Source organism: Saccopteryx leptura, chromosome 10 (assembly GCF_036850995.1).
Source record: "Saccopteryx leptura isolate mSacLep1 chromosome 10, mSacLep1_pri_phased_curated, whole genome shotgun sequence".
Taxonomy (NCBI): Eukaryota; Metazoa; Chordata; class Mammalia; order Chiroptera; family Emballonuridae; genus Saccopteryx; species Saccopteryx leptura.
The window spans coordinates 3,138,134-3,158,891 of NC_089512.1; the positions used below are offsets into that span (position 1 = coordinate 3,138,134).

The following is a 20,758-nucleotide window of genomic DNA, read 5'->3' on the forward strand; positions in this document are numbered from 1 at the left end:
GAATATCTGAAAGACTGTGAATCAGTCTTTTTTTTTTTCCTTCCCTTTTGTGAATTCAGTAAAACTGTATGGGAAATGTCATAAAAGGAAGGAAGGAAGGGAAGGAGGAAGGGTGTGAGGGAGAAAGAGAGAGACAGAAGGAAGGAAAGGAGGGAGAGAAGGAAGGAGGAAGGGAGGGAGGGAGGGAGGGAGGGAGGGAGGGAGGGAGGAAGGAAGGAAGGAAGGAAGGAAGGAAGGAAGGAAGGAAGGAAGGAAGGAAGGAAGGAAGGAAAGAAAGATTTCACTAGGGAAAGGGCCTCGGTATTCTGATTTAACTCACACAGACTGTGACATCACAGATTTGTCCCCGTCTGATGCCAGTGACTGCTGGTTTCCCAGCCAGGGTCTGATGAAATAGGGTGCCTACTACTTCCAGCTGAGAACTATGTTGGAGCTTCAAGAAAATTTCCACTATCTAAACATCTATTCGGTTTCTGATGTGTTTATAAAGCGTGTGAGACCGCGGGGGACACCCACCCGGGCGAGGGAAACCCATTCTACCTGCCGACACTGGCCAGCCTCCCGGAGAGCTTGACGTGCTAATAGGGAAAAAAAAAAAAAAAAGAATGCTTTTCTGTTTAAGAATCGACACCCTCCTCCCTGAGAGCGTGGAGGGTGCTGACTTCGGGCCCCAGGCAGGGTCACTCTCTCATTGATGCATTTCTGCGAGGGGAGGAGATTCGGCCTCTGCTCCCGGGAGTCGGGACGAATCAGAGGTGAGCAGGTGCCGCCAGTGATGTTCTGGGAAACTTCCCCTGGGCCTTTCACAGGCCTGTGGTCTTAGGTCTGTCCGTCTACACTCACACTTGTCTTATCAGCAAAATGATGTCATCAGGTTAATTTTTTTTTTTTTTTTTTTTGTATTTTTCTGAAGCTGGAAACGGGGAGAGACAGTCAGACAGACTCCCGCATGCGCCCGACCGGGATCCACCCGGCACGCCCACCAGGGGCGACGCTCTGCCCACCAGGGGGCGATGCTCTGCCCATCCTGGGCGTCGCCATGTTGCAACCAGAGCCACTCTAGCGCCTGGGGCAGAGGCCAAGGAGCCATCCCCAGCACCCGGGCCATCTTTGCTCCAATGGAGCCTTGGCTGCGGGAGGGGAAGAGAGAGACAGAGAGGAAGGAGAGGGGGAGGGGTGGAGAAGCAAATGGGCGCTTCTCCTGTGTGCCCTGGCTGGGAATCGAACCCGGGTCCCCCGCACGCCAGGCTGACGCTCTACCACTGAGCCAACCGGCCAGGGCCAAGGTTAAATTTATTCTAGGTATTTCTCTCTCTTTTTTTGCTTGTTTATTTGAAGCAATGGTAAATGGGATTGTTTTCTTCCGTTATTTTTCCGTTGTTAGTGTCTAGAAACGCAACACAGATCTGTGTACTAATTTTCTATCCTGCAACTTGACTAAATTTACTTATGAGTTCTAACAATTTTGAGGAGGCATCTTTGGGGTTTTCTTTATAGAGTGTCATGTCATCTGCAAATGGTATCAGTTTTATTGCCTTCGTTCCAATTTGGGTGCCTTTTATTTCTTTCTCCTGCCTGATTTCTGTGGCTGTCACCTCCAATATGATGTTGAATAAGAGTGGTGAGAGGAGAAATTCCTTTCTTGCTTTTTATCTTAGAGGAGAAGCTTTCACATTTTCACCATTGAGTATGATATCAGCCGTGGGTTCATCATACATGGTCTTTATTACATTGAGGTACATTTCCTCTATACCCACTTTCTTGAGAGCTTTATTCTTCCTCAGAAATTAAATTTAGCCTGATCAGGAGGTGGCACAGTGAATAGAGCGTCAGACTGGGACACGGAGGACCCAGGTTCGAAACCCCGAGATTGTCGGCTTGAGCAAGGGGGTCACTCGCTCTACTGTAGCCCCTCCCCCTGGGTCAAGGCACATATGAGAATGCAATCAATGAACAACGAAGGTGCTGCAGCAAAGAACTGATGCTTCTCATCTCTCTCCCTTCCTGTCTGTCTGTCCCTGTCTGTCCCTCTCTCTGTCTCTGTCACAAGAAATAAATAAATAAATGTAATGGGGTGACATCAATCAGTAAGAGGACATAGGTTTCAGGAAAACGTCTCTGTAGCATTTGAACCACCGACTGCGCTGTGTGCCTGTCCCACAATGTCATATCCTTTTCTGTCACCCTGTGTTTGTCCCTCGTTACTCCCCTCTTCCCTGCTCCCTTCCCCCTGGGACCCACTTCGCTGTTGTCTAAGTCATGAGTCTCAGTTTATTATTTATATATTATAAATAAGTGTTGACATTTGATGCTTTTTCTGCATCTACTGATGCGATCATGTAATTTTTTATTTTTTCATTTTGTTAATATAGTGCATTAAGTTAGTAGGTTTGCAGATGTCAAATCATCTTTGTATCCCTGTAGTAAATCCCACTTAATCACGGTGAATAATTCTTTTAATGTATTATTTTCTTTTTCCTTTCTTTTTTCTTTAGCTAGAGAGAGAGAGAGAGAGAGAGAGAGAGAAAGAGAGACAGACAGACAGACAGAACAGACAGGAAGGGAAAGACACGAGAAACATCAATTTGTTGTTGTGGCACCTTAGTTGTTCATTTATTGCTTTCTCATATGTACCCTGACCCGGTGGGGGGTGGGCTCCAGCTGAGCCAGTGACCCCTTGCTCAAGCCAGTGACCTGGGGCTCAAGCCAGTGACCTGGGGCTCAAGCCAGAGATGTTGGGCTTCAAGCCAGCAGCTAGGGGGTCATGTCTATGATCCACGCTCATGCCAGCGACCCCACGCTCAAGCTGGTGATCTCGGGGTTTTGAATCTGGGTCCTCAGCATCCCAAGGCAATGCTCTAGCTTATCGACTGCACCACTGCCTGGTCAGGCTTAATGTATTGTTGAACTTAGTTTGCTAATATTTTGTGGAGGATTTTTGCATCTGTGTGTATCACAAACATTGGCCTGTAATTTTATGTGGTATCTTTGTCTGATTTGGTGTCAGTGTCATGCTGGGCTCGTAGAATGAGTTTGGAAGCACTCCCTTCTCTTTAACTTTCTGGAAGAGGTGGAGCACGAGGGGTACTAAATCTCTAAATGTCTGGTAGAACTCACCTGTGAAGCCATCTGCTCCTGGACTTTTGTTTTCTGGGAGGTTGCTGATGAATGATTTAATATCCTTTCTAGTAACTGATCTATTCATCCGTTCTACTTCTTACGTTTAAGTCTTGGAAGACTGCACACTTCCAGGTTGTCTAATTTGTTGACATCTATTGTTTGTAATACCCCCCCTTATGATTTGTGTTTCTGTTCTCTCGGTTGTAACATCTCTTTCATCGCTGATTTCATGTCTTGAGCACGGGGTCCTAGTGAGTCTGGCTAACCGTTGGTCAGTTTCCCTTCTCTCTTCAAAGAGCCAGCTCTTCCTTTCAGTGAAAGTGTCTCTTGTCTCCTCAGTGTCTGTTCCCTTTATTTCCGCTCTGATCTTGACTTCCTTCCTTTGACGAAGTTGCGGGTTTGTTTGGTTCTTCCTCATTTCTCTGGGTGTCCAGTGACACCGTCTCTGTGAGATGTTTCCTATTTCTCCGGGCAGGCTCGTTCTGCTGTGAACACTCCTCTTCGTGTTTTCCCACAGACGTCTGTGCATCGTGATTCTGTTTTCTTTTGGGTCGGGGACTGTTCTTCGACGTTACTTATGCAACATCACTTTGCACGATTGACCTTTCTGGAAACACGGCGGTGTTTTGGGGGAAGTGAAAATCACACACACATGCGCACACAAAGAATTGAAACCGGGCTCTCTGCTGACACTGGCCCAGCCTCGCCCAGGTGCCTGACCTTCACCTCGCCAGGCGGTCCCCGAGGGGATAAATTCATCAAGATCGCCGCTCCTCGGCCTCCCGAGAGCCCTGCCCCGCCCGCCGGGCGTGCGAACGCTGTGCGGGAACACGGTCGTGCATGGAGAGAAGGTGGGAGGCCGACACGAGATGGCTTGGAGCTCTGCTCTGGAGGGACACGGGTGCGTTTTGCTCAGACCGGGAGGAAACCGGGCTCGGGGAGGACTCGCGTGGGCAGAGACGTGACTCAGAGCTGCCCTTCACAAGTCCCAGCCTGGCAGTGCTGTGTGGGCGGTGCCGACATGGCGGTGAGCCTAGAGTTGACAGAACAGCGGGACCTTCTTGGACCCACGACAAGGAACGGTGAAACGTCACAGGAGCCAACATACTCGTAGAATTCGAATCCACGATGACAGACATGCCTGCTGATCAGACAGACCCGTCCCCCCCTCCCTGATGGAGGGACCTCTGTCTTCGTGAAGAGAATCGAGACCTGGCAGGGGGCGTCGTGTGAAGTGGGCGTGGACACTGATTGGCCGGAGTGCTGTGACCTGACTTCCTCTGAGCCCCCCCCGCCCCCCAGGAAGAGCGGTGTTCATCCCGGCCACTTTCACCTTGTCTGGAGTCTTCAACTCCGCCACCACAGGGCATCGAGGCTGCAGGATGCTCATCCTTTGCAGATGGACTTGGACTGTTGTGTTCAAGCCCTTCACGAAATAGGAGAGGGCTTTTAACTCCTTTAAATGCCAACAAGCAGGTAACTGGGAGGTTTTTCACCCCCCGGAGCAGTGTCCTCCCCTGCCCCTCACTGTCCACGGACGCTGCCTCTCTGCCGTGACCTCGGAGGACTGACCACACGGAGCGGGCGGGGCCGTCCCTTGTCACAATCACACAAAGCTCTCGTGTCCATGCCACGTGGCTCCAGTGCCCCCTCCACCCGAAGTCCCCAGGTTGGCGCGTCCCAAGTCCCCGGTGCCAGCCTCATGCTCACGAAAGGGCACAACCCAGGGTCCGTTCCTGGTCTGGGTCTTTACTCCCGGACCCCAAAGCAGGGGCCACAAGCTAAACCGCCCACTGAGTAACCGGCCCTGGCCCAGTCGGGTCGGGCGGGGACCGGAACCTGGCAAGCAGCAGGCTCCTTGGCTCTGAGCGTTGGTGTGACCCTCGGAGCTCTTCCTGCAGGGTCCCTCCCCTGCGGCCCCCCGCCCACCCTCCTGGACGGGGACTGGGGGCAGGACCCTGTGTTCTGCGTGGCCGCGGCTCTCCTGGGGATGCCAGGGCCCAGAGCAGCTGGACAGCCTCTGAGTGTGGCCGTAGGCATGGGGCGGCGCCCCCCGGAGGCCCCCTGAGGACGGACGGCTGAGAACTCTGTCGGAGCTTCAAGATGCATTCCACTCTCTACACGTCTATTTGATTTCTGATGTGTTTATAAAGCGTGTGAGACCGTGGAGGACACCGTGCGGGCGAGGGAAACCCATTCTAGGTGCCGGCGCCGACCGGCCTCCTGGAGAGCCTGACATGCTAAAAAAAAAAAAAAAAACAGAAGGATGCTTTTCTGTTTAAGAATCGACGCCCTCCTCCCTGAGAGCGTGGCGTGCGCCGACTCCGGGCCCAGGCAGGGTCAGACCCTTTCACTGATGCGTCTCTGAGGGCGAAGGAGACTCGGCCTCCACTCTCGGGAGGCGGGGAGCGAATCGGGGGGTGAGCAGGGCCCGCCCACGGCCCGCGACGTTTGGGAACCCTTTCTGCTTGCCTTTCACTTGTGTGTGTGTTTCGTGTCTATCCCGTCTACACTCTTCCTGGGCTGCTTATCAAAAACAATGTGTAAAATTGCTTTCTGGTTAAGTTCCTTCACTTCCACTATACATTTTTATTTATTTATTTATTTATTTTGTATTTTTTCTGAAGCTGGAAACAGGGAGAGACAGTCAGACAGACTCCCACATGCGCCCGACCAGGATCCACCCGGCATGCCCACCAGGGGCAACGCTCTGCCCACCAGGGGGCGATGCTCTGCCCCTCCGGGGCGTCGCTCTGCCACAACCAGAGCCACTCTAGCGCCTGGGGCAGAGGCCAAGGAGCCATCCCCAGCGCCCGGGCCATCTTTGCTCCAATGGAGCCTTGGCTGCGGGAGGGGAAGAGAGAGACAGAGAGGAAGGAGGGGGGTGGGGTGGAGAAGCAAATGGGCGCTTCTCCTATGTGCCCTGGCCGGGAATCGAACCCGGGTCCCCCACACACCAGGCCGACGCTCTACCGCTGAGCCAACCGGCCAGGGCCCCACTATACATTTTTTTAAAAGAAAATCTATACCCCAACTTACCCAAGAAAATAGAGGCCAGAGAACAGGAGTGACCCATACGTGGGGGTTGGAAGCCGCTCCCAAGCTCAGTGCTCAAGGGCGGTGTGCACCCGACTTGGAAATGCCACCTTCACCACCTTGCTTCTCACACCCCCGCCGGCCCATCGGGGCGACATGGAGCGTGTGCAGCGCGTCACCGAGCTCAGCGAGCAGGCGGGAGGCAGGTCAGGGCGCTTCGCTGTAGAGACAGATGTCGCTGCAGGTTTGAACGGGAATCCGCTCCCCTTAGGTTATCTCACCCACGCTGCACCTGGTCACCCCCTCATTTCTCCTCAGTCACTTTTGCAAAGATGATAAAAAAAACAGCAGGTGTCCTGAGACAGCCTGGTCACCCCACCTCTGCCGCCGCCCTCGGGGTGTGACCGTGATCCGTTCGCCTCTCTGGACCTCCGATTCCTCATCTGTGCGACGGAAGCGGTGGGTGGAGGTTCTTGTCGGATCTACAACTTTGCGGATTAAGACAGGCAGGCGTCTCTGAACACTGACGTCTCTGGGTGCCCCCTGGGATAGAGAGCTCTAAGAATAGGGTAGCACAGTGTAACTCCAGAGAGAAACTGAACGGTGACCAGTGACCGGAACACATTAGGAGCACCGGGCCAGAGGGCCGTGGTCGGGAGAATTGGCTCCACACATCCCTGAGTTTGAAAATGGCTCGATCGGTGTCTTCTTTTTAAAAACAATAACCGAACATCCTTTGCTGTTGGCCCAAAGATCTGGGGAAAACAGGAGCCAGTTGAGCGAGTGCCATTTCTCTAGTTAAATTTCCTGTGGATTTGGATGCTGCAAGTCAGAGAAAAACCACCCCTCGGTCCTTCTGCCCTAACGGCTATAGATATCTCGTTATAAACATCTCCGCCTGAATCTCCAGCTGGGCATCCGAAGCCTCACGGTTTATTAAACAGCGCATTCCGAGCGTGCGTTGACTCCGCGGTGTCACACATCGCCACCGGGACAGGAACGGCCTGTCACTTCCAGAGCCATTAGCGGGGGAAAACGTACCAAAAGAAATCTGTCGGAGTCTGAGTGAGGATAAATACCGCGTGGAGCCCCCCAAGGAAACCGCAGCGGCGAGGCGTGGGGGACACGGCTGCCGTTCGTAGGGACAGGCGGCGCCCGGGGAATGAACTGCTGTGTTTCCCGGGCTTCGGTTTGCAGAATGCAGAGAGCCCACCACCTCACCCACTGCCTTCATGTGTTGCTCTGATCTCAGTAGACTTTGGTTCTTAGGGGGAAACTGTGTCGTCTGTGGACTGAGACCACAGTGCCAGCTCTTTCTCCCTGGCGTGGAGGGCTCTTAGGGCTTCTCGGAGGGAGCCCAGCCCGGGTGGCAGGGTCGCTCCAGGGTCTAGGGCAGTGGTCCCCAACCTTTTTTGGGCCACAGACCGGTTTAATGTCACAAAATAGTTTCACGGACCGGCTTTTAGGGTGGGACGGATAAATGTATCACGTGACTGAGAAAAGCGTCAAGAGTGAGTCTTAGACAGATGGAACAGAAGGAATCTGGTCATTTTTAAAAATAGAACATCGGGCCCTGGCCGGTTGGCTCAGCAGTAGAGCATCGGCCTGGCGTGTGGGGGGCCCGGGTTCGATTCCCGGCCAGGGCACACAGGAGAGGCGCCCATTTGCTTCTCCACTCCCCCTCCTTCCTCTCTGTCTCTCTCTTCCCCTCCTGCAGCCAAGGCTCCATTGGAGCAAAGATGGCCCGGGCGCTGGGGATGGCTCCTTGGCTTCTGCCCCAGGCGCTAGAGTGGCTCTGGTCGCAGCAGAGGGACACCCCGGAGGGGCAAAGCATCGCCCCCTGGTGGGCAGAGCTTCGCTCCTGGTGGGCATGCCAGGTGGATCCCGGTCTGGCGCATGCGGGAGTCTGTCTGACTGTCTCTCCCCGTTTCCAGCTTCAGAAAAATACAAAAAAAAAACAAATAAATAAAATTAAAAAAAAAAAATAAAACATCGTTCAGACTTAAATATAAATAAAACGGAAATAATGTAAATTATTTATTCTTTCTCTGCGGACCAGTACCAAATGGCCCACGGACCGGTACCGGTCCACAGCCCGGGGGTTGGGGCCACTGGTCTAGGGAGCGTCCAGTCTGCCTGGCCGGCTTTGACTATCCACCTGTATGTACCCAGTTTAGACCTCAGAATTGTTTTGTTTGTTGTTTGATTTTTCTTAATGGCATTTCTGTGGTGGTTCAACTGACAAAGAGCTACAGGCGTGTGGGCTAGAACCGGAGAAGTGTACCAGGGTGTGGCTATCGTTCTGTGGGCGTGATGGAAAGACTAGGAAATTTTGTGTTGATGGGTTTAAAAACCTTTTTTATTTTATTTTATTTTACCTTTTGAGCCCCTTCAGCCATTTCCCCCACCCACCCTGAGCAGCCACCATCCCATGCTCCACACCTACGAGCTTGCCTGATTGATCGGTTCTTAGATTCCACGTATGAGAGAGACAGACCGTGTTTGTCTTTGATTTATTCCACTTAAGCCTCCGGCCCTCCAAGTCCATCCAGCCTGTTGCAGATGGCAAGATTTCGTTCTTTCTTCTTACTAATAGTATTCCATTGCATATAAATACTATCATTTCTTTATCTGTTTGCCTATCGATGGATAGGCACCCACATGGTTTCCGTCTCGGCTAGAGTAAATGATGCTGCAGTGAGCACAGGAGGTACATGTGTCTTTCTGAATTCCTGTTCCGGTTTCCTTCGGATCCGTACCCACAGATGGGATTGTTAGATCATATGGTAGTGCTATTTCTTCGTTTTTCTTTGGGGAATCTCCATACTGTTCTGCATGTGGCTGCACCAGTTAACAGTCCTACCAACAAAACACACAACAGAACTCCACATCCTCACCAAAACTTGTAGTGTCTTGCCTGTCTGAGGATAACCGTTCAGACAGGTGTGAGGTGATATCTCATCGTGGTTTGGATTTGCTTTTCTCCTGATAATTAGTGATGTGGAGTCCCTGTTCATGGGCCTGTTGGCCATTTGTATTTCTGTTCGGGAAAAATGTCTGTTCAGAGCTTTTTGCCCGCTTTTTAATGACTTCCTTTCTTGGCTATTGGGTTTTGTCCTGAGTTCTTTATCCATTTTGGATATGAATCCCCGTCTGCTCCGTGATTTGTAAATATCTCGTCCCATTCAGTAGACTGCCTTTTCATGGTGTTGATATTTTTCCTTTGCTGTGGAGAATGTCTTGGTTTTTGTGTGGTCCCATCTGTTTAATTTTTGCTTTTGGCCCCCTTTTTTTTTATACATTAATTGACCATATGTGTGTGGGTTCATTTCTGGGCTCTCCGTTGTGCTCCATTGAGCTGTGTGTCTGTTTTTATACGAGTACGATACTGTTTTAATTAGCACAGCTTTGTAATAAAGTTTGAAATTGGGGGTTGTAATGCCTCCAGCTCTGTTCTCCTCCCGTACTTTAAAATGAAGAAACAGGACAGTGATTCACTGGGCACATTTTCCTACATGTTCCGCCTGCTTTGATGTCTGCATTATCATCTCATTATATTTCTGAATGCTCCTCCCTCATTGGGATGGAGAAATAAAATTTTTAAAAAAAGGACAATTTAGGTAGTGATGTTTACTGTCAAGAAAAATAAATTAATATATATATGTGTATATACATATATATACATATATATATATTTGTATTTTTCTGAAGCTGGAAACGGGGAGAGACAGTCAGACAGACTCCCGCATGCGCCCGACCGGGATCCACCCGGCATGCCCACCAGGGGCGACGCTCTGCCCACCAGGGGGCGATGCTCTGCCCCTCCGGGACGTCGCTCTGCCGGGACCAGAGCCACTCTAGCGCCTGGGGCAGAGGCCAAGGAGCCATCCCCAGCGCCCGGGCCATCTTTGCTCCAATGGAGCCTTGGCTGCGGGAAGGGAAGAGAGAGACAGAGAGGAAGGAGGGGGCGGGGGTGGAGAAGCAAATGGGCGCTTCTCCTATGTGCCCTGGCCGGGAATCGAACCCAGGTCCCCCACACGCCAGGCCGACGCTCTACCGCTGAGCCAACCAGCCAGGGCTATATATATATATTTTTATAGCCTTCTTTCCCCCTACAGGGGCTCAGCACTTAGCTCAATATGATCTCGCCGGTGCACCTGCCAAGGTGTTTTGGTTAACCTTGGCAATCAAGGTCACAGTTCAACTGAGCGAAGGTCACATGTTCAACTGCTGTTAGCTTCTGTCCTTGGCAGACTCCATGGGAGCCTCTTCTTAGCAGCAGCTACTGTCCTTTATCTGCAGCATAGGACCGGGTTACAGTGTTCAATTTTTGTTACAACTTGGGAAACTTACTACAACATCAGCGTAACATTTTGTGGTTTTCTCATGCTTCTTGTTACATAATGATCTTTCCAAAACCAAAGTGATAAGAGTTCGTAGTCTTTATGCTGTACTCCACTCTTTCTTGAAAGTCATGGCATTATTTTCTCTGGGTTTCCTGCCCTAGGTTCTGTGAGCTATGAATAAATGTTTAGAAAAGTTAGGTATATTTAAAGAGGGTTGGGAGAGAGGTGGGGATTGTAGAGCGTGCTCCAACACGCTCTGAGAAATCTCAAGATCATTGCCATGATTTCAGAAATCTCCTGCAAGTTTTGAAAGAAGAGATTTCAACAATCTGATAAACTTCCCTTCATCTAGTGCCTCTCAAAATTATTTGGTTGTGTAACCATTTTAAATTGGTTAGGTTGCAGGGGGGTAAGGAGAGAACTTTGATTAACAGGAAATAAATATTGCGAAGACCAGAGTTTAGCAAACGTTGCACCGTGAGTCTCAAGGTTATTTCCATCTACCACATGAGGGCTGAGTCACCTAAGTCAGTGGTCCCCAATCTTTTTTGGGCCACGGACCGGTTTAATGTCAGAAAATATTTTCATGGACCGGTCTTTAGGGTGGGACAAATAAATGTATCACGTGACCAAGACAAGCGTCAAGAGTGAGTCTTAGATGGATGTAACAGAAGGAATCTGGTCATTTTTTAAAAATAAAACATCGTTCAGACTTAAATATAAATAAAACAGAAATAATGTAAGTTATTTATTCTTTCTCTGCGGACCGGTACCAAATGGCCCACGGACCGGTACCGGTCTGTGGCCCGGGGGTTGGGGACCACTGAGCTATGTCACAGAAGCTGTGCAACCACAAGGATTAGTTTATTTTTAAATAGGCTAAACAGCATGTTAATTGAATGTGGGGTTTTTTTTTAGATTAAAATGATTCACTTTTCATGATTCAGTTGTGTTTATGATTCAGATATTTACACACTCCACCTCCGCACACCTGCGTCACACCTGTTATTATTCCCATTCCGTGGATTTAATAGCTGAAAGTGCGTGCTAAACGGGCTTTCCTCCTGTAACACAGATTTGAATCTTGGTCTTCTGGTCTTTTTTTCATCATTATTTATTATTTATTTCAATTAGAAAAATAACAAAGCAGGTGTATTTTTTTTTCTGATCTCTGTGGTCCGTACAACTTTCCAGTTTCTATTGCAGCCTTCTCCCACAAGGTAGCCACTAGCAACTCTTTTGAAAGCTGTCTTCAGGAACAAATAAATAAGAGTTTCACAGCCTCGGTTCCCCGGAGAAGCGTGGGTGGTTGAACGCTGCGCTGGTGAATGACTAGGTCCTGACTCCTACCCGGGACTCCGGAGATGCTGACGGGTTCTGAGAGCTCTCTGGCTGCTAATGAGGGGACAGGCCATGTTCTCGCCCTGCAGAGGAGGGGACCGAGGTGCCCGGAGGTGACTTGGTTTGCTAGAAGGAAACTCACCAGCTCCAGGGAGGCGTGCTGTGCCGTTTGATAAACATCTCCAGTTTTTATGGGAAAACTGGCACCCCCCCACACACACACCCTCCCCCCCCACCTTGCCCCCCAACCCCCCGCCACCCCGGTCACACTGGCACTTCTGCCCCACCTCTGCCAGGGAGCTTCCTTCCCCCAGACTTTCGTTCCTGGAGAAAGTCACCGGCTGGCTGGGAAGCGCTCCCTTATTTACACGCAGGGTCCTCTCAACATCATCAGGCTCCTTAGCATTGTATGCACATGCGTACATGAAAGGGTCGGCTAGTCTCAGGCCGGCATCATTGTATCTCTCAGCTGAGGCAGCGGCATCATTGTATCTCTCAGCTGAGGCAGCGGCGTCATTGTATCTCTCAGCTGAGGCAGCGGCATCATTGTATCTCTCAGCTGAGGCAGCGGCGTCATTGTATCTCTCAGCCGAGGCAGCGGCGTCATTGTATCTCTCAGCCGAGGCAGCGGCGTCATTGTATCTCTCAGCCGAGGCAGCGGCGTCATTGTATCTCTCAGCCGAGGCAGCGGCGTCATTGTATCTCTCAGCCGAGGCAGCGGCGTCATTGTATCTCTCAGCCGAGGCAGCGGCGTCACTGTATCTCTCAGCCGAGGCGGCGGCATCACTGTATCTCTCAGCTGAGGCGGCGGCATCACTGTATCTCTCAGCTGAGGCGGCGGCATCACTGTATCTCTCAGCTGAGGCGGCGGCATCACTGTATCTCTCAGCCGAGGCGGCGGCATCACTGTCTCTCTCAGCCGAGGCAGCGGCATCATTGTATCTCTCAGCCGAGGCAGCGGCGTCATTGTATCTCTCAGCCGAGGCAGCGGCGTCATTGTCTCTCTCAGCCGAGGCAGCGGCATCATTGTATCTCTCAGCCGAGGCAGCGGCATCATTGTATCTCTCAGCCGAGGCAGCGGCATCATTGTATCTCTCAGCTGAGGCAGCGGCATCATTGTATCTCTCAGCCGAGGCAGCGGAAGGTGGCGTAACCCCCCTGACAATGCGCGCCGCCCCTTGCCTCACCCTTTTCTGTGTGTAAACAGCGGATTAGGAAGGCAGGACGCCTCCTCTGTCACATTCCTGTACCAGGTCAGCTCCAGCCGGGCCTCACCGAAGCGTCTGAGGGCAATAAATGCCTTTCAGAGCAATTCGTGTCCTGTGTACAAATCTGGAGTGACCCTTCTGCCGTTTTCCAAGGACACTCCCTGCCCCTCGACGGTGGTTCGGGATCTTACTGAAGGGAACTGAAGGGAACGGATAAAGACTCCGCCCGCTGGCCAGTGCTGGAACCGGACGGCCCTGTGCCTGTAGTCTCCCCTCCCCCGCCCCCACCAGAATAACTTCTGAAAACGGACGTGTTGGTGAATCAGCACTCCCGCTTCGGGCAGAGCTGAGGAGGTCGATGTCCTGGGCGCGCAGTGGTCTGCGGCGGGCAGGCGTTGAACTTCGCTGTCTCTGACGGTCTTCTCCGGGACAGACAGCCACCTGGGCTCACGCGCTCGCTCACAGAACCCTCCCCTCGTTCGTCCAAAAGCTAGAGCTTCCAAAGTGCGTTTTCAGGGGTGACCGCCTGTTACACTCGTCCCACCAGCGTGCCGGGCTGGACAAGATCTGTGAAAAGGTCGCTTTTCAATTCTTACTTTTATTCCCTCTCTGGTGGATAGGATAGTTTTTCAGCTAATGTTTTTTTAAAATACAGATTTCCACGTAGGGGACCCACCCACCCACTGTCCCACCAGTCAGCCCGTCTACGTGTGTTGTGCGTGTATTTGCTGCGGCGTTAAACCAGCATCTCCCTAAAATGAGGGTTCAGACGTACAGGAAAGAAGACAGGAGGTGGGGGCACGGGAGCAAGCGGGAGAGCAGATGGACAGACAGGCGGGAGTTCCTCTCCCTCTGGGCGGGACTGAGGGCTTGCCTCAGCTACCTGCTGTCTGCGTGCCACGGTTCTCGGTTAATAGAAAACTGTAACGCGTATAAGCTGCGTGGGAAACCGCCACCTGTTATGCAAGTGTGTGGCATGCGCCCTGACGTGCTATGATGGTTTTCACCTCGGACATGAGGACGGTGAGCTGCCCAGTGTCCGGGGGGTGTCCCGCCTTGCTGGCTCACAATGACAGACTCCCTGGGTGGGTCGCTGAGTATTCCACACACTCTGTGATGGCTGTCACCTCGGACATGAGGACGGTGAGCTGCCCAGTGTCCGGGGGACCCCGCCCTGCTGTCTCATGATGACAGACTCCCTGGATGGGTGGCTGAGTATTCCACACACTCTGTGATGGCTGTCACCTTGGACATGAGGGAGTGAGCTGCCCAGTGTCCGGGGGTCCCGCCCTGCTGGCTCATGATGACAGACTCCCTGGATGGGTGGCTGAGTATTACACACACTCTGTGATGGTTGTCACCTCGGACATGAGGACGGTGAGCTGCCCAGTGTCCGGGGGTCCCGCCCTGCTGGCTCACGATGACAGACTGTCTGGGTGGGTGGCTGAGTATTCTGCCACACACTCCGTGATGACTGTCACCTCGGACATGAGGGAGTGAGCTGCCCAGTGTCCGGGGGACCCCGCCCTGCTGTCTCACGATGACAGACTGTCTGGGTGGGTCACTGAGTATTCCACACACTCCGTGATGGCTGTCACCTCGGACATGAGGACGGTGAGCTGCCCAGTGTCCGGGGGACTCCGCCCTGCTGGCTCACGATGACAGACTCCCTGGGTGGGTGGCTGAGTATTACACACACTCTGTGATGGCTGTCACCTCGGACATGAGGACGGTGAGCTGCCCAGTGTCCGGGGGACCCCGCCCTGCTGGCTCACGATGACAGACTCCCTGGATGGGTGGCTGAGTATTCCATACACTCTGTGATGGCTGTCACCTCGGACATGAGGATGGTGAGCTGCCCAGTGTCCGGGGGACCCCGCCCTGCTGGCTCACGATGACAGACTGTCTGGGTGGGTCGCTGAGTATTCCACACACTCTGTGATGGCTGTCACCTCGGACATGAGGACGGTGAGCTGCCCAGTGTCCGGGGGACCCCGCCTTGCTGGCTCACAATGACAGACTCCCTGGGTGGGTGGCTGAGTATTAGCGCAGTAAGGATTGCATGGTGTTAGGCACGTGCTTACAAACTCGACACGCTCATTCTCTTGGCGTATAGACATCGGACGTCTCTGAAGAGACTGTCAGTGTACCCTGGAATTAAAATGTGACCACCGAGGCAGGAAGACGGGTAAAATGTTTTAGGGGACTGTGGTTACTTTCTGCGTATCTTCAGCAGACTGAAAGAAAAAAAAACAAAAACGTCCTTGGGCGACGGCAGGAACAGCTCCCTCAACTGCTTCGCCCCTGACGCCCTCGGCGCTCGGCGCGCCCTGTGTAACGACGGTCCCTTTTCTGCTTTCAGAGCTGAGCTACGCCTGGATCTTCAACGAGTACCCCTCCTCCCAGGACAACCGCCGCTTCGTGTCCCAGGAGACGGGGAACCTGTACATCGCCAAGGTGGAGAAGTCGGACGTGGGGAACTACACCTGCGTGGTGACGAACACGGTGACGAACCACCGGGTCCTGGGGCCGCCCACGCCCCTCATCCTGAGAAACGACGGTGAGTGTCCCGAGGGGTGTTGTGAGCGCGCTCTTGCCGACCCCCGGGTGAGCGTGGGACCTGGCCATGGTGACACGCAGAACGGGACTGTAAAATAGATCCATGCTTTCGGGTTTTGGTGTCCGTGTCTCCTCCGCAGGGGGAAGAAATAAACCCCCGACTCTGTTTTGGAAAATTAATTAGAAAACCCTGGTGGCTTCCATCTCACCAGGAAGGGGACATGCCTTTGGGTGACTAGAAATAACAAAGGAAGCTACGTCTCCTTTCTTTCCCACTGAACGTGTGTGCCGTGCGGTGCGAGGCAGACTGCAGGAGCTTGGATGCTCAGGGCTCAGGAATCATCTCTGTCATTGAGTATCCCGTGTCCAGGAAGAAGGGCGTAGTGACCCGAGCCGTGACCTGACCAGACCTATGACCCTGGAAACAGGACCCCACCACGGCGCGACGCGGGGCGATCCAGGCTAACTGCGGACGGATTATTTTATTCCCTGCACTTTTGGGAGAGAATCACCAGAAATCGGTGAATCACACCCCGTTCCTTAGATGAGATGGCAGGAGGGGGTGGTGACTCGTCACGCGCTCTTTAAAGACAGTCTTACCCGATGGCCTGTCCAGCTCCCGTGGCCCCGTCCCCACCCTGAGTCTTTGGACGTCTTCTGTTCCCTCTTCCTGGAACACGCTTCCTCCCCTCCGTCCCCTGACTCACTCGCACTGGTCCTTCCGGATTCTTCCTCCAGGAAGACTTCTCCGTCTGACCCCCTCCCCCAACTCGGCTGGGCGCCTTCTCTGTCAACTCCAGAGTAGCCTAGCCCTGCGCCCCGAGAACACTTCAACCCCTGTCACTGTGACTGGTGCGTGTCACCGTCTCCCCAGCGACACACTTGCTTTTCTGAAAGCGCACGCCCGCCGTGCTGGTCACTCCTCCTGTATCTCCGGCCCCGGGCACCGTCTCTGGTACGTAGGAGATGCCCAGGGTGATCGTCGAGCAGCACAGACCGCGTTCAGCTCTTCCATCCGGGCGGAGGCAGTGACATAAGCAGGGGCCGTCCCCACCTGGAAGCCTCTCTTCCTTTTCTGTCTCCTTGACGTCGGCCTCACACTCCAGCCTTCCCTCGTGGTGAACAGGAAGTGCCGGACCCCGCGTCCGGGTGAGCGAGCCGCCAGCCCAGAACCCTGGTACCAAGCGCCTGGTTCGTTCGCGCTCCTCACGGGTCGCTGAGGGGTCAGGATTTCCCCTGGATGATCTCACTCAAACATCCAGCCGTTGTCTTGATGGAATAGCCTCTGTTATCTTTTACAGAAGCATGAACTGGACCGCAGGGTAAATAACAAACCCCAAACCCACGTAGCTAGTGAAAAAAATAAATAATGGCTCTAAGGTCCACACCCAGCACCTGGCCTTACAGACCCCAGAGCCCAGTGCAGGAACTCCCCACCCCCGTGTTTCACAATGCCGCCGCCGACCTGGGTTTATGCAACACAAACTTGGCAGTTCACACCTGGAGCCCGGTGTCTCTGCCCAGTGTGGCTGTGACCCTGCACCCCAGCCCTGGGGGTCTGCAGACCAGCTACGTCAGCAGAGGGGCCCCGGCACCTCAACAGCATCCGCCTTCTGTTACAGTTTTGAGCAGATAATGTCGATTCCCGTCTTTCGCTCCTTTAGCCGTGCAGGTAACAGGTGCTTACGTGACGCCTGCCCTGTGACCTTCCCCCCCCGGGAGCCAGCGTGTGAGAACAGGAAGGCCCCTCTCATGGCACTTACATATTTTTCCGGGGCATACTGGTGAAAACAAAGAAAGAGAGGTAGAAGCAAGGTCCTGGTTGTTTTAGCGAGGAATAAACAGGCCCGGACGGGAGCCCTGGAGCTCCATGCGGTGGGCTGTCAGGAAGAGCCTCCTAGGAGGTGACATCTACCGAGTCCCACGTGATAGGAAGTCACCCGAGAGCCTCAGAGGGAGGAGCGTTGAAGTGCGTTCACATCACATGCAAAGGCCCTGAGGTCTGAATGAACGGCCGGCTAGTCCAGGGAGCACGGAGACCGTGAGCGTGGTCGGAGCGCAGTGAGCAGGGCGGGGCGGACGGCGGTCTGCGTGGAGGCTGGGAGGGAATCGGGTCAGCTCACGAGGCCGTGGGGAGAAGACTGGGTGTTACTTCAACTGCCATGTGGGGCCCTCCGGGGATTTCATGCAAGAGAGTGAGGTGTGTGTTTTTAAAAAGAAATCTTGGCTCCGTGGGAAGCTGACCTTTAAATAGTGTGCATGGACGCTGGTCCATCCGGAAGACGGTTGTGGTGACTCAGTTGGGAGAGGAGCTTGAAGGAGGAGGCGAGAAGCGCATGGAGCAGAGGATGGTTTGCAGGCCAGGCTGCGGGACCCAGACATACCGGGCGTGGGACACAACGAGGTGGGGATCGGGGTGACTCAGGTTCCTGGGGCAGCAGCTGGGCTTACGGGAGCCCCTGTGCTGACCTGGTTTTACTAAATAGGCCGTAAGCGGAAATCAGGAATATTATTTCAGCCGTTATTTGTGGAGCCGGATGCATGGCTTCTCCCGTGGCGACAGAAAGGGATCTCTGGGTGGTGGGGGCTGGACTCTCTCCAGCAGAGGGTCCTTCTGCTGTGTGTGCATTCCATGTCAGCCTGCCCTGCCCACGCCCCTGACCCCATGACCCAGGACCCACGCCCCTGACGCCGTGACCCAGGACCCACACGACCTGCTCCGTGGTCCAGGACAGAGCAGTTTCCATCCAGCGCTGGCCACGTGGCAAATGAACACATGGAGTGAAGCAGAATCCTGTCAAACAAACGTGGAAACGCATCCGTTTGCAGAGTGAGGCCGGCCAGGGACCAGTTCTGTCCCTGACTGTCACTCCGGCCTCCCCAGATCTAAGGATGAAGGGGTTTTTCACAGACACGTGCTGCAGGGGTATTCTGTACAGAATTGATTTACAAAGGCAGCCTCTCGGGCCTCTGCCCACAGGGCATGGATGCCACAGGGTCTGCCCCGTGCCGTGGCTCTGTTGGACGACTCATCGTAAGAAACTCAGTGACACGCTGATGCGGACGCACCCAAACGCAGCCGAGGAGACACGTCATGGGGCTGCCGCTTCAGAGGCAGGAAGGAGAGACCTCGGGACCATGGCACCACGGGACCCCAGCGCCATCCGGTGCCTCAGCTCTTAGATTTGTCCGCATTTCTCTTACACCTGCCGGGAGATGATGAATGCTCGTCGTTGGAACGTTCTATCCAAAAATGAGTTGACTGAGGATCCCATTCTTGAGCAATTCATGCCCGTTCGTGCTTAATTTCCACGGGAGTTGCACAGAGAAATCTCACTGTGTGTCTTTCCTGCTCTGGCAGGAGCGCCTACGGTGGGTGCTCGAACCCCACCACTCAGCACAAAATAGGTACTTTCATTAGCTCTCGTCTGGAGTAAGAGAAAGGGGAAGAATAAATCAAGAAGAGGCTGCAAAATACAGATGATCTTGTTCGCATGGACTCCGGGAGAGCGAAGCCGGCGTCGCTGCCCTCACATGGTTTCCGGGACTCGGGGACTCTGCGCTCGATGGATTAGTGCAAGGTGAGCGAAGGATGCACGTGGTCACCGAGATCCTGGACGCTCACTCAGATGCCTCCAACATGTGACTGAGCAGAGGAGTTTACTGCCCGCCCGGAGCCACCTGCCACGGCCGCTCACGCCCCTCGCTACGTGCGGTCAGCCGGACCCTGGAGGACAAGACGTCCTCAGACTGCAGGTTATTTCCTGAGGTCCAGCTAAGCGGTGCTGGTCTGTGAGCCGTTGTTTCCAGCCCAGAAGGTTACAGCGAGTCGTAGAAAGTCCAGCGCGAACGTTGGCTCAGGGCCTGAGACAGATCAAGGGTGATGCGGCCCCTGTCGGTCCCAGGGAGCCTGTGTGGTCCCTGCCACCAGCACGCCCCAGGGCTGCGTGACCTTGGCGCGCCCGGGCCCTCTCCCAGTTCCACTCCTGCCTGCGTCCCCAGGGGGGACCAGAGGTCATGCCCGTGAGAGTGTCTGTGGACCTCACGGGCACACAGGTACTGGTGGAGCAAGAAAGGTATGGTTTGGCCTTTACCCATGTTCTCACTTTTAAAGCCTGAGGCTGGCCGAGGACTGGTCAGTGCTTCTAGGAACCGAGGCAAGTACGGAGCAGCGTGCAAGTAGGGTCTGCCGGACGGTTCGTGCTCGGCACCCGGGGTGTTGGTCTTGACCAGCCACCCCGATGGGAACTCTAAACAGAAGGGACACTAGGGGACAGGCACAAGGGCTCTGCTTGTCTTCGAGTGCCAGTTCCTCTCTCTCTTCCTGCCGATCCGGCTGTCTCTCTGCCTCTCTCTCTCCTTCTGTTCTCTCTCTGTCTTTCTCTCCCCCCCGTTCCCGTATTTATATACTTTGTTGCACATGTACACTGTGTCTGTATACACACCAGGTAGTCCTGGGAAGTGAAAAATGTAAGCTTCCTTTTTCTGAATGTCTGTTATACTTCGATATAACTTTGACTCGTTTAAAACGTGTGTCCTCTGATACAACCAGGACCACAGACCGGATGTTTCCACGTCCTCACCTCTTCCCCCAGCCTTCTTTTATCGAGCCGTGAGAATGCCGGTCAAGGTCAGCCTCGAAGCATTTCGTCCTCACACCTGAGGTCCAGCTTTGTAACCTGGAGGACCAGACAGAGAACCCCAGCTCCCTGCAGCTAGAGGGTGACGGTGTGGGGGAAGGGGACAGAAGGTCACGTGCTGAACGTGCGGTGACAGCATCCCTGGTTTGTGCCCACCAGCCTGACTTATTTGCTGTGGCCTCACCTAAGTGCAGGGCAGGACTACAAGTCAAGAAGTCATGGATCCCTCCTACCCTCCGCTCCTTCTCTCCTTCTTTCCCTCCTACAGGCAGCAGCTTGATTGGTTCCATCATGACCCCAGGCAATGAGGATAGCTCGGTTGGAGCACATCAGCCTTAGGCACTAGAAATAGCTCGATACTCAAGCATCGGCCCCAGACAGGGATTGCCAGGTGGACCCAAGTCTGGGTGCATGCAGGAGTCTGCTTTACTATCTCCCTTCCTCTTATGAAAGAAAAGAAGGGAAGGGAAGAGACAGGAAGAGAAAGGATCGAAAGGAAACAAAAGGA

The 20,758-nt window shown here is 53.6% G+C and overlaps 1 protein-coding gene across 5 annotated transcripts in view; it reads left to right on the plus strand.

The window, feature by feature from the left end:
- LOC136382110 (contactin-4) overlaps positions 1-20,758 on the plus strand; it is an 813,951-nt gene that overhangs the window by 594,496 nt on the left and 198,697 nt on the right. For all 5 annotated transcript variants that reach the window (XM_066351018.1, XM_066351022.1, XM_066351020.1 and 2 more), the window contains one exon: positions 15,414-15,611. In XM_066351018.1, coding sequence (XP_066207115.1) covers positions 15,414-15,611 — 198 coding nt within the window. The remainder of the gene's footprint in view (positions 1-15,413; positions 15,612-20,758) is intronic.